Source organism: Cuculus canorus, chromosome W (genome assembly GCF_017976375.1).
Source record: "Cuculus canorus isolate bCucCan1 chromosome W, bCucCan1.pri, whole genome shotgun sequence".
Taxonomy (NCBI): Eukaryota; Metazoa; Chordata; class Aves; order Cuculiformes; family Cuculidae; genus Cuculus; species Cuculus canorus.
In genome coordinates, this window is record NC_071440.1 from 12,742,821 (window position 1) to 12,757,313 (window position 14,493).

Genomic DNA, 14,493 nt, shown 5'->3' on the forward strand with positions numbered 1-14,493 from the left:
TAAAAGTAAACATTTTCCATTTCTTGGAGGAAGGGGGAGGGGGGCGGGGAGTGCCGCAACATTTGCAGCACAGTGCAGCATAAACTTTAAATACAAAAATATTTTTCTATTGTTGGGACAAGAGACCTTGCATCCTGGACAGAAGTAACAATACTGCTACTGACAGAACATCCAGTCCGTATCTTTCAAGTCACATAAGGCAACTACTGTGTTAGCTTACTGTATATGGCTAAAAGAAGGTCCAAAAAAATGTCAGTCTTTATTATGTTTTCCGGCTACTCCATGTATGTTCAGGTGTACTTTTGTGATCTGATGAAGGTTCAAATGGAGATCTGTGTCCTAAAGGAGATCTTGAACCATAAGGAGACCTCTGATCTAATGGTGACTTTGGGCCACTACCAGAAGCTCTGTGGTCCATTTGCCAGTCTGAGTGGTACCTATAATCTCTAGAAGATTTATGATGGCTGTACTCTGAAGTGAAACGGTGATCTGAATGTATCCTGTGGTCTGAGTGGGAACGGTGATCTGAGTGAGGCCAACTGTCTTTTAAACTTCCTTCCAGGATTGACCTGTGGTCTCTGCTCCTGTGGTCATCCAACTTTCTATGTTTACTATCACTATAGTATCTGAAAAGATTTACTTATATTAGTATTACTGAACACATAGTAAGAACTACAGTTACGTCACTTCAACAGAACTGCATTAGCAAAACATCTTTGCAATTCTGCATTACTCAGAGAAGATACTTTGGTGCTTACTACAAGCATACTCCAAAACCAGGAAGGGAATTCATAACAGATTTTACAACTGCTGAAGCAATTTACCTGCTGTCTTGTTTATAGTGATCCCAGTCTCTGTGGTCTTTTCCATTGCTGAAAGCTGAATAGGACCTTTTCCTAGAGTCACTTTTCTTATAAGCATCTCCCTGATGCCTGTCCTTATGATGATCATGGTATTGTGACAAATGTCTATCAGAAGAATAACTGTCCCTATTACTGTCATCATGGTTTGTATTCTCTTTCAGTCTTTCAACATCTGTTTAATAAAGCATATATAATAAAGGTTATAAGAAAGTCTCATACACTATAATTTTTTTCTTCACCAATTCAAATGGCACTTCTACCTGTCAGGTTTAAAGCAATTTAAAAGAGCATTATAATTTGACAGAAACAAGATCTAAATAATTGAAAGACAAATGCACTAATGTGAGTGAACTGAGAGAAACCTCAGAAATGAATAGAAGGCAAACAAATTAGAAATGTAGATATGTAGGGCTGAGAAACTGAAATTTTCCACATTACAGACCGAATGGAGAGGATCAGTGTGGTCCAAATGAGCAGTGAGTAGAGACCAGGTGCCTTCAGCAGAGCAATTTTAAACAGAATGGTAGGAAGTTGCTCTCTAAGGAGAGATAGCCCTAGCATGAACATCAGTTTTAGAGGTACACCTTGTTAATTAAAGATTTTAGTATTCCTAAAATATATTATACTCACTTTAAACCCATAATAACATACTCAAGGTTTTACAAAACATGATATAAACCCAAGTATTATAAGAAGGCAACTGTGGGAGTATAGAAAACCAGTATTATTGCCAACAATAAAAGACTTCCTATATAACTGATTGCTAACCATGACTTCAGGGAATATCTTTCTTATGATATGGTGATATTACAACTGCTGCAAACAGGTATAGAGCCTCCAAGTTTACAAGTGCTGAGTTGGCCTCTCTCCTTCCTCAAAATGAAATACAAACAGTGTATTTTTTCAAAAACTAGTTTATTTACTTTAAAAGAATGGCCAAATAGCTTGCTACTAAAATCAGTAAGTATCAAGTTCAGTCCATGCTCAGTTGAATTTCATCAGCAAACTAGTGAAGTTACGTCAAGTCAGCTTATCCCTATGATATCCAGCAGTATGGCAGTTCTAGGAGACAGTTTTAAGCTTATTTCATTTTATATACCATCATTTAAGATACCCAGCAAAATAATACACTCAAGATTTCTTACCTGGATTTCTAATTACATGTGTACTCATGTTGCTGCTAATATTCTGGTCACAGTGTTGCTAAAAGAGACAAGTACAAAAATTGTTATTGATAAATCCCAAAGTTGCATTTGAGTCCTTCAGAAAATAGCCTAAGAAAACAGACTCGTTTATTATGAACGGTAAAATACACTTTAAAAGATTTAAGTGTACTCAATTGATACTTAAATAAAGCAGTTATAAAACTTCAAATATATATTTGTATATTTGAAGAGTCTGAAAGCATTACCTGATATTCTTGGCGTTTTTTGATTGCATGCTTATACAACTTGTGCAGCTTTCTGGCATCAAATTCTGTAAACTTGGAGACAAAAATCCACAAGTTTCTGAGGAAAAAGAGAGGTTATAATTCTTCAATGTATTAGTTTTTATTTTATCATACAACAGAACATGGACTTATTTCAACAGTACTTCAGTGAAATAATAGTAAAATCTATACACAGAATATTACCTAGCTGCACAGAAAACATTACTTAGCCGTATTTTAAATATCTGAGAAATTCCTTTAATAATTTGCCATTTTGTAATATTTATCACAATGACTGCAGAATGCAAAGTGCATAAAAAGTAGTATTAATGGTAATCCTGTTAATAGAATGATTTGTGCAACTGCATAAAAATATAGTCTTCTGAAAAATTATTTGAAATATGCCACAATACCGAGTAGTAAATACTCGAGTTAAGATTCTTCCAAACTTGAAATCTCCTGCAGTGTAAAACATTTGACCTACATGCCTCATTTCCTACAGATACCAGAATTAATCCACAGAATTCCAAAGCCTGGTCAAAGCATTTGAAACCAAATGAGAAATCTGAAAGAGGATGGAAGTAGAATGGTAAAAACTTTGATCCTAACCTATGCTATAAAAGAAGAAAGGAAAACAAATCAACTATTCTGGTGTCAAGAAGCAAAAACCCTAAGACAACATTTGCTTCTATGATTGCAGGCAGATACCAGATATAAAGTCTAGAATTCTTTTAGCAAAGTTTACAGGTCAAGTGCTTAAAAGACTACACAATACTACTGTTCTGATTAGTGTTTAGTTCAGAAACATCTCAAGCATGTAGGCTCAAGAAGCACCTATCTGCTCTTTCACTGTGATGATTTAAAGATTATAGTTTTGTCCTAGAGGTTTGCAAAAGTAGACGGAACCAGCCAATTGTGTGCCCAGTGACATCTGTATAAGAAATATAGAATTAATACCTTTACTAAATTCTGTGTCTTTAATAAGACAGATGAAATACATAGTTTAATAATCTACATATCATACTGTAGCATGATTATAAATTAACATTATAGTAGCTCTACTATGAATTTCCACTTAAAGAAATATAACGTTTACCAAGGTGTCTAAGATATAGATACTGGGTTTGTATTTCAGTTCGCCCTAATATTTTAAAGTAAAGCAAGTACAAAATCATTCAAACTTCAATACACAAATTTACAATGGCCTAGTTTTAGCATGAATAAAAAACCCAACAAACCAAACTTCAAAGTTGAAAAAAGCCAGATTCTTTAATAAGAATTCTTTTCCACTAAGCATTAAATATACGCTAAATACAGTTATTTTCCGTTTCCTTTTGGTTTTAATAAGTGAGATGACTCCACCTACTGGACAAAATGTATTGCTATGCAAGTATGAAAAAGTAGATCTATTAAAAGCTGGAGTAATTTATAATCATCTTTTTATAAGTCCTTATTTAACACAGCAGAAAAATACAAGACAGGAAGAATAAGAAATGAGAAATAATTAAAAAACATTCTGCTTAATAAAAACTGTCTATTTCTTTTTCAAGAAAAATCATGCAAAATAACTTACTTTCTCCACTGTTTAATTTGTTCAGGATTTGTGTAGTCCTTTAGACATTCAGTAATATGGTCCCCAATTTTGATTAGGCACTGTCTAGTATGCTCCAGCTGCTCCCTTTCAGAAAGGCCTTTCTCTGGTCTATCCAGTTGTTTCAATGCTGCTTTAACAGGCCTCATTCTTTCTTTGCACTATAAAATGTAAAAAAGGAATACATTAATTAAAAGGAAAATAAAAAGATTTTAAAAATTCTAAAACGTGACCAACCCTTACTGTGCTATTTATACAGGCAAAGACAGTACTATTGTAGGCCAAATGAAAAATGAGTCTTTGCTCACATATCTTTTAGTTTTACTACAAGGTTTCATTTGGAAAAAGTAGTATTTTCAATACAGCTGAAAATATACACCTATATGAAAGCATTAGATTGTACATAACAAATATTAAAGATATAAGAAAGCACTAACATAATATAAAAGATTTTCTGATGGAAAGGAATTATAACTAGTTTTACAATCTTAGCATCATAAAATGGTTTGGGTTAGAAGGGACCTTAAAGATCATCCAGTTCAACCCCACTTCAATGGGCAGGGATACCTTCCACTAGGTCAGGCTGCTCAAGGCCCCATCCAGCCTGGCCTTGAAATATGCTAATTAGATTTCATCTGAGCATGGTATAAACATACCTTCCAGAAGAGAGGGTCCTCCTAATGTCTAATCTAAATCTTCCCCCTTCCAATTTAAAGCCATTCTCCCTCATCCTATCACTACATGGTCTTCTAAAAAGTCCCTCCCCAGCTTTCTTGTAGGCCCCCTTCAGGTACTGGAAGGATGCTATAAGGTTTCCCCCCATCTTCTCTTCTCCAGGCTGAACAAGCCCAACTCTCTCAGTCTGTCCCCATAGGGGAGGTGTTCCAGCCCTCTGATCATCCTTGTAGCCCTCCTCTGAACCTATGCAAACAGTTCCATATCCTTCTTATGTTGGGGATTCCAGAACTAGACACAATACTCCAGGTGAGACCTCATGAGAGCAGAGTAGAGGGGGGAGAATCATCTCCCTTGACCTGCTGGCTACGCTTCTTTTAATGCAGCCCAGGATACAGTTGGCCTTCTAGGTTGCAAGCACACACTGCTGACTCATGTCGAGCTTCTCATGAATAAGAACCCTCAAGTCCTTCTCTGCAAGGCTGCTCTCAATCACATCATCCCGAATCCAGGCAATGGTTGGAGAGATGGGGTGCTGGTATGGGCCCTCCACCTGCTGTCCAGGGGCATGCTGGGGATGCCATGGCACAGCTGAAGTCCTGTGGAAATGAGTGGGAGGTTCCTGAGGTAGTAGGTGTCAGGGAGGAAACTTCTCCAAAACACCTTATAGGAAATAAAGGGTCCACTAAGAAGGCAATGCGTGCGACCGGCAGCCCAGCTGAAGTGCCTCTATACAAACTCACGAAGCTTGGACAACAAACAGGAGGAGCTGGAAGCTACTGTGCTACTAGAAAGCTATGATCTAGTTGCCATCACTGAAATTGGTGAGACAAATCCCATGACTGGTGTGTGGCTATTGATGGCTACAAGCTGAAGAACCTGAACATATATAAGTCTATGGGACCTGATGAGATGCATCCCAGAGTCCTGAGGGAATTGGCTGATGTAGTTGCCAAGCCACTCTCCGTGATATTTGAAAAGTCATGGCAATTAGAAGTCGCTGGTGACTGGAAGAAGGATAACACTGTGCCCAATTTAAAAAAGGTAGAAAAGATGACCCTGGGAACTACCGACCTGTCAGTCTCACCTCTGTGCCTGGGAAGATCATGGAACAGAATCTCCTAGAAGCTCTGCTAAATCACATGGAGGACAGGGAGGTGATTAATGGCAGACAGCATGGCTTCACCAAGGGCAAATCCCGTATGACCAACCTAGTGGCTTTCTATGATGGGGTAACCACAGCAGTGGACATGGGTAAACCTACAGATGTGATCTATCTGGACTTCTGTAAAGCCTTTGACATGGTCCCCCACAACATCCTTCTCCCTAAATTGGAGAGATATGGATTTGATGGGTGGACTGTTCAGTGGATAAGAAATTGTTTGGATGGCCATATTCAGAGAGTAGTGGTCAATGGCTCGAAGTCCTGATGGAGATCCATGACAAGTGGTGTCCCTCAGGGGTCCGTACTGGGACCAGTGCTCTTCAATATCTTTATCAATGATATAGACAGCGAGATCAAGTGTACCCTCAGCAAGTTTGCAGATGACACCAAGCTGAGTGGTGCAGTTACCACACCAGAAGGACAGGATGTAATTCAGAGGGGCCTTGACAGGCTGGAGAAGTGGCCCTGTGCAAACCTCATGAGGTTCAACAAGGCCAAGTGCAAGGTCCAAGGTCCTACACCTGGGTTGGGGCAATCCATGATTTCAATACAGGATGGGGGATGATGCGATTGAGAGCAGGCTGTTCAGCTTGGAGAAGAGAAGGCTCTGAGGAGACCTTATAGTGACCTTCCTGTATCTGAAGGGGGCCTGCAAGAAAGCTGAGGAGGGACTTTTTACAAGGACATGTAGTGATAGGACTAGGGGCAATAGGTATAAACTGGAGAGGGGCAGATTTAGACTAGACATAAGGAAGAATTTAATCAGTATGATAGTGGTGAGGTACTGGAACAGGTTGCCCACACAAGGTGGCAACCTTAGAGGTGTTCAAGGGCAGGTTGGATGGTGCCTTGGGCAGCCTGATCTAGTGGGACGTGTCCCTGCCCATGGCAGGGGGGTTAGAACTAGATGATCTTTAAGGTCCCTTCCAACCCAAATTATTCTATAATTCTATGATCCTGTATTGAAGCCACAAATTACTCCAACCCAGGTGTAGGACCTTGCACTTGGCTGTGTTGAACCTCATAAGGTTCTCACAGGCCCACTTCTCCAGCTTGTCCAGGTCCCTCTGGATAACATCCCATCCTTGTGGTGTGTCAACTGCTGCACTCAGCTTCATGTCATCTGCAAACTTGCTGTGGGTGCACTTGATCTTGGGTTTAACTTTCAGCACAAGTTTATAGGACAAGACTTATTTTACTTTTTAGGACCTTGAATGGTATAAAAACTCAGTGTCAAGATTAAGTATGAAAATAATATATTTTAAGTTGATGCTTTCTGCAACAGTGAAACTTGACGTTTAACAGATGATCAGCATTCCTCTTCTGAGCAGTTTTTAAGCCTGAGTTATATACAGATACTGACAGAAACTGAGCTATCTAGGATAGAGCTAGGAGTGCCTAAATTAGTAATTGATGATAACACAGATATACCCATAGATATATTTCATATGTGCATACCTGAACTTTCACACTAATTCAAACATGTTAATAGTAAATGCAGATAAACCAGTTAGCATGTTTTAAATTATGGATGCTTGCTTGGAAATATCATTCAATCACAACGGCAAGGTAGACAGATGAAATGCATATTTTTACCTGTCACAAGGCAGACAAGAAGCTAAATGAGTTAGCCTCAACAACCAACAGCAGTAATTTTTATTTGAAAAGGTAAATATCATAGAATCATAGGATGGTTTGGGTTGGAAGGGACCTTAAAGATCATCTGGTTCCAACTCCTCTGCCATGGGCAGGGACACCTTCCACTAGACTAGGCTGCTCAAGACCCCATCCAACTTGGCCTTGAAATATGCTAATTAGATTTCATCTGAGCATGGTATAAAGATAAATATACCTTCCAGAACAGAGGGTCTAGCCAAAAAAAATGTTCTATACACAAACCCAACCTACAATTGCTTCCACTAAGGAAGAGCGGCTAGTCTGTGCATCCAGAATCAAAAATAGGAGGGGTTTTGGAGAATACCACCATCACTGTGTTAACATCTAGGGACAACTCAAAAGGTAGCGAAGCTGTTCTGTTACCTTGCCATTAAGCAATTAGGCAACTACATTACACATTGCACTAACCACGGCTTAAAGCAACCTTTAAAAAGAGTTTACAAAATACACTGCTTAAGTTAAGCATAGAGGTGAACATAGAAATGTAATTGTACATGAGAATCGAGTGATTTTCAGTCATCTAGCCACACACAAGATATCCTGGAAATTATGAACGAGTCACTTATAATATTTAGATAAAAAAAAACAAAACAAAAAAACCCACATACATAATAAATTGGTCAGTACCATACTGATGAGAAATTTGCCTCACAGCCAGCACCACAGCAGATCCATTAAACATGTCTGGCAGTAACAGGCAACTGTTGAGACCTGAATGACAGACCTTCAATAGCAGAAAAGTAGCTGCTCAAAGTAACTCCTTAGCATCTTTCCAAAAGTCCCAATCAACCTATAAAACTTTACATAGACTGAGTTTACCTACCTTGTTTTCTTTCAATATTGATTCTATGGTGGTCAAAAGTAGTGATATAACTGAAATTCTTTTGGTATCAGAGGTATTACTCTGACAAGATATTTCTAAGCACTTCAGAATTTGTTCCTTCCTCTCTCTAACACAGGAAGTCTGTAATACTTTAAGAGCAACTTCGAAACTTAAATTATCTTGTTAGCTTACAAAGAACAAAGGAGTATTTGATAAGGCCAAGCCAGAGACTATGGTAGCTGTATTAAAATTCATTCGTTTTTGTCCTTTTAGGAGCAGTATCCATAAATTATTATGGAGGATGGATCTTCACAGTCTGTATTTTAAAACTATTCAGTGCACAGATGACTAGACAAATAGTCTTCGCTATACTGTATAAATGCAATAAAATATAACTGTTGGTCTGAAAACAAGATAACCCTTCACTGATCTAAGGTTTTACTAGCAATAGATATATGTGTTATAATGCCTAATAGCAGAATCAAGAACATCACAAATTGTGTTCATTTAGAATATCAAGTGTAAACACCAAGTTATTAACAAGGGACTTACCACACTGAATGTCTTCTGATCCAGTTCTTCAGATTCTTCAGATATAGGAACTGGTTCACTAGTTGCAGTAATATGAACTGGAATATCCAACAATGAAACTTTTTTATTTTTTTCTTTATTTTCAGATTTGACTTCATTTACCTAAGAAGAAAATATGAAAATATATCCAATAAGCAAACATTATTTTTGGGCTAGAATTATACTGTAATTAGGCAATCACTGTAATTATTGCATTCTCCTCAATAATAACAAGGAAAAAAAATTCTGACATTTGGTGACAGTACCTTTTATTTTCTCTCTCAGAGGGATGGAGAAGGAGAATGGACAAGTTTCATGCACCACTTGCATTCTCAGTCACACTAAGCTATGCATCTTTAAAGAGGTAATTTCCCATTTCATTTGGGTTGGGTTACAAGTGATAAAAATAAAACTTCAAGTGATACAAATGATTTCAATGAAATGACAACTGTAAAGTAAATGATCCAAAATATCTTTTCAACTCAAAATAGTTCACAAAAGCCTGGTGGCCGTTTCTAGCGCTATATAAAAAAATTTAACCTAGTTACCTTTTCTTCCTTTACTTCTTTTTCTTTCTGTGCGGATTCTTTTACTTTGTTTTCTCTCTTTTCTTTAATATTCTTTATTTCTTTCTTATCCTCTTTTTCTTTTTTCTCCCTTTTCAAATCCCTCTTATTTTCCTTTTCTTTTGTCTCTCTTTTTTCTTCAGCTTCCTTCTTTATACCAATATCTGACTCAAGCTTTTCTTCATTTTCTTTATCTGCTTTTATTTTTTTTTGTGGAAGTTTCACTGAAACAATCTCATCCTGCAATACACAAGCATATATGTCACAACAAGTTGAGTTCCTAACTATAAAAGTTTTGTAACCACCAGATTAAAATGTACTTTTTATCTGTGCGTGATTTCTTTAGACTTAGGTTTAACACCTATCAAATGGAGCTGGATGTAGTTGTGAAACAAAATGAGGACTACTCAGTCATTTCCCTGGTGTGACAAAAACCAAGCAATGATTGGGCAAGGATAATGGGGGTGGGTGAGAGATTAAGTCCATTTAACTTTCATATCTCCAAAGAGATCTGCCCCTGTAAAAGGCATTTAATATGCAAAGAGCTAAAAGAACAATAAAGAAGTAAGCATCACTCACAAGACTGAGCTGATTTTTCAGAGCATGGTGATGATAGAAGACCTCTGTTTTTCGGTTACCTTTGTTCCAGTAACTTTTTACTGACCACAAATTAAACATTCACAGTCATAGGGACAAAGTTCCAACTTTCTCTTTTTCCAGAGGTGTTCTGAAGAATCTGGTGTCCTTTAAGCTACACATTCACAAAATTAGGTGCAACATGGCCCCTAAATTCCATCTTTTGTTTTGTTTTTGTTTCTCTCTAGTGGTTTCTGCTGTGTGATAAATTTAAATAAATGACCCAACAAAAACAGAGGCCTAAAGGAATATCTAGGCTTAAAGGAATTCCTCCTTCCAGTTATGGGTGGTGACATAGGACAGCTCAGATGGATCCAGTCAATTAATACATGGCTCCGTGGCTGGTATCACCACAATAACTTCGGGGTTTTTGATAATGGGAAGGCCTACACGGCACTGGGATCACAAGCTTCTGGTGGGAGTCACCTTTCTCAGAAGGGGAAGAGGGTCTTTGCCTAGGAGCTTGCAGGGCTTGTAGATAGGGCTTTATACTAGATATGAAGCGGGAGGGGGATAACATCAAGTTGTCACACCAAAAGGACGGGATGTCCTCCAGAGGAACATGGACAGACTGGAGGAGTGGTCCTGTGAGAACCTCATGAGGTTCAATGAGGCCAAGTGCAAGGTCCTGCACCCTGGGTTGCAGCAATCTCCGGTTTCAGTACATGATGGGGGATGACGTAATTGAGAGCTGCCCTGCAGAGAAGGACTTAGGGGTGCTGGCCAATGAGAAGCTCGACACGAACCGGCAATGTGCGCTCGCAGCCCAGAAGGCCAACCATATCCTGAGCTGCTTCAAAAGAAGCGTGGCCAGCAGGTTGAGGGAAGTGATTCTGCCCCTCTATTCATAAAGGCTTGTGGTGATAGGACAAGGGGGAATGGGTATAAACTGGAGAGGAGCAGATTTAGACTAGACATTAGGAAGAATTTCTTCACCATGAGAGAGGTGAGGCACTGGAACAGGTTGCCCACAGAAGTTGTGGATGCCCCATCCCTGGCAGTGTTCAAGGCCCGGTTGGATGGGGCCTTGGGCAGCCTGATCTAATGTGAGGTGTCCCTGCCAATAGAAGGGGGGTTGGAACCAGATGATCTTTAAGGTCCCTTCCAACCCTAACTATTCTATGATTCTATGATAATACATCAGAAGTAATCAAAACATAACAAAGTTGAGCAGTCTACTAGAATAATGAAAACCCTGAAATACACAGAAGCATTCACTTGCATGTCTCAAAGCATCATTTTGAAACACCTCTCCTACGAGAACAGGCTGAGAGAGTTGGGGTTGTTCAGCCTGGAGAAGAGAAGGCTCCAGGGTGACCTTATAGCGGCCTTCCAGTACTTAAAGGGGGCCTATAGGAAAGATAGGGACAGACATTTTAGCAAGGCCCGTTGTGACAGGAAAAGGAGTAATGGTTTTAAACCAAGGGAGGTAGGTGTTAGATTAGTCAGAAACATTAGTTTTCTATTCAGATGTTACATTTCTAGCAGATACAATGCTTAAGTCTAAAGAACACTGAAATCGCACAATGTCACTTGTATTGGGAAACAACATTATTTTATATTATTTGGAAAACTAATCATAATGTCTGAGCTACAGGCTTATCATTAAATTAATAAAGATATCTTCCATGTGATTATGTTGATGTCATATTAACTGCCACAGAAGGAGGATGTCATTCAAGTGCTTCAATTTTATTAAGTCAATCAGAAGATCCAATAGAAAGTGTTATTAATAGAAATAATTGAATAGCCATCTTTACTACATGAATTATGTTTACCTCATTATCCTCATAGTCTTCATCGGATTTTTCTGAGGGTGGCGATGAGGAGTCACTTTTTATTTCTTCTTTAATTTTTGCAGCCTTTGTTACTTTGTTCTTCTTAGTTCTTGTTTTCTTCCTCTTTGAATTGCCCTGAATGTGAATTAGTACCTTTATTATTGCAACTGACAAGTGTCTTTGCACCACAGTCACAGAAAAAAAAAAAAAATTGGCTTTTATGTTAAAGAAAGCATTCATACTATTTATTGCCACTAATGACCAAAACTTTTCTCAGGACTGGAAACCAAGCCTAATGCAACAGTAGAGAATATATGCAAATAAAAGAGAATAAAATAATATTAAACTTACAATTAATTCCTTGAGTTAGTCTCATACATACACAGAAAAGTTGCACAAAGCAGAGTGGAACTAAGAATAAAAGCAGTATCTGCTGACATGTCCATAAGCATATTATGTTATCTCACTACTGAAAATCAAACTTTACTTACTGCACCAGTATGTCTTTGTGCTTCTTTCCTTGTAAGGTCTTTATTCAGTAATTTAATGAGGTAATCTGCACGGGTCTGTAACTGCTTGGCCTGGGGTTTCTTATCTGGATCATCAGGTAAAATCTAAGGAAAGCAATGGTAGCATCAGCTAGGAGTACGCATTATCAAATTAGGAAGCTGCTAGTTTGGAGCACTGGGAAAATAAAACCCTAACTTAAAAAAAAAAGGTAAAAAACAATCCACTCCAACTATACTTGACTAATATGCCAGCATGCTTCAAGGAACGGCGAATGTCTTTAAACATTTTATTTTTCCCAAAACACACAGCTAATCATAGAATCACAGAATGGTTTGGGTTGGAAGAGACCTTAAATATCATCCAGTTCCAACTCCCCTGCTACTGACAGGGACACCTCCCACCATCCAACCTGGCCTTGAACACTTCCAGGGAGGGGGCATCCACAACTTCCCTAGGCAACCTGTTCCAGTGCCTCACCAACCTCATCACGAAGAATTTCCTCCTAATGTCTAATCTAAATCTTCCCCCTTCCGATTTAAAGCCACTCCCCCTTGTCCTATCACTCCATGCCCTTGTAAAAAGTCCCTGTCCAGCTTTCTTGTAGGCCCCCTTCAGGTACTGGAAGGCTGTTATAAGGTGTCCCCGGAGACTTCTCCAGGCTGAACAACCCCAACTCTCGCAGCCCGTCCTCATAGCAGAGGTGCTCCAGCCCTTCACAACTAATATAGTCTTGGAAATAGTTTCACAAAGTTTACTGTAAACTCAAGAAACTAGTCTCAGATTTCTGTTTCCACTCTCACAGTTTATCTAAATAATCTATCCTGTACCACTGTCGTCCACAGTTCGCCTAGTTCTGCCTTGTGCTTCTAAATGCATTAACTTATTACCACAGGATATTTCAGAAGCCAAAAATATAAATGAGTGGTTAAATAAAACAAGCAAATTAATGGAAGGCAGGGGCAGGATATCATTAAATAGATTTGCATACAACTCTGGCCCCTCAAATCCCAAAGCTACAGGTTTCTGGCAATGTCATTGAGTTTGCTTCACTCCAGTCTTTCCCTAAACGTTTCTCACTACTAAGCAGACATTGCACTACTTCTAATCTGACAGCTATTATCATGTTGCAAATGAAACAGTTTCATGTAAACCAGGGATAGGAAAACCAAAACCCCAAAACAACCTTCCCTCCAAAATATCAAGAATAAAATTAACACAGCTAGAGCATTTAAACTAGGGAAGAAAAAGATGGAAGAGAAACAATTTAAGTGATAGAGATCCAAATACACAGAATACAGAAACATAACAGACTCTAAGAGGGTATACTTCAACTGAATACACAAAAATCTTGAAATCTAATTATCTACCAGAAGGATACAAAGGAGTACAAATGACCTAACTTCTGTGCAATTTCAGTTATCATAAAATAAGCTCTTTGAGTAGCTGTTCTAATTAATGTTATTACCTAAACAAAAAAAGTCCTTGATGAAATTTTATAATGACATACCTTCTGTGTCAAACTGAGATCAGGATCCATTTTTATCATTTCCCAGCTGCCATAGCCATATTCATAGATACCTATTAATAGATTGGAATCATCTTCCTTACCCCAATCTATATCAAAATGAGCTGCCTTGGTATGGCATGGGATGACATATCTAGTAGAAATAAATTAGAAACATAAATAAGTGATCTCAAATCTAGCAAGGGAGAGGGGAACATATCCTGGTATATTTAGGTAAGTAATCCAGATACCTAACAAGTTTTCTTACAATTTCTGTAAAATATTTATTGAAATCAGGACCTAAACATGTTTTAAAGCAGATCAAGATTAAGATATAAAGAACAACAGACATCATCTGTGGCCATAGAATGAGTCAGAACCGGCTAACCATAAAGATAAGCTTAAAATATTACTCAAGTGCAACTGCTAATTGAATAAACAGATAGTCTAGGGACTATGATACACTAAGTAGCAAGCTAAAAAGTTCAGAGGGCCAAACAACTACCAATAATTACCATCTGCTCCACTTTGACAAATATCGCTTTCTCTCAGGCAGAGGTGACACAAAGCAGCTCCTCAACAAGCCTAATTTCTAGTCTGGAATAATTAAGAATAACTGAACCCAGTCTCCAATGAATATAGTTCAGAAGCCAAATCAAATACTGACTTCTAAGGAAAGAGAAGAAAGAATAAAGAAAGAACGTGG

At 38.3% G+C, this 14,493-nt stretch overlaps 1 protein-coding gene across 2 annotated transcripts in view; it reads right to left on the minus strand.

Annotated features, from left to right (window-relative positions):
• Positions 1-262: 262 nt before the first annotated feature.
• Positions 263-14,493, minus strand: part of LOC128850249 (chromodomain-helicase-DNA-binding protein 1-like) — a 60,216-nt gene continuing 45,985 nt past the window's right edge. The window contains exons 27-36 of one of the 2 annotated variants that reach the window (XM_054053244.1): positions 13,791-13,941; positions 12,265-12,387; positions 11,774-11,908; positions 9,342-9,599; positions 8,776-8,916; positions 3,866-4,044; positions 2,275-2,371; positions 2,009-2,066; positions 825-1,035; positions 263-626 (exon numbers count right to left, since the gene is read on the minus strand). In XM_054053244.1, coding sequence (XP_053909219.1) covers positions 263-626; positions 825-1,035; positions 2,009-2,066; positions 2,275-2,371; positions 3,866-4,044; positions 8,776-8,916; positions 9,342-9,599; positions 11,774-11,908; positions 12,265-12,387; positions 13,791-13,941 — 1,717 coding nt within the window. The remainder of the gene's footprint in view (positions 627-824; positions 1,036-2,008; positions 2,067-2,274; positions 2,372-3,865; positions 4,045-8,775; positions 8,917-9,341; positions 9,600-11,773; positions 11,909-12,264; positions 12,388-13,790; positions 13,942-14,493) is intronic. The other variant, XM_054053245.1, reaches the window with a different exon arrangement.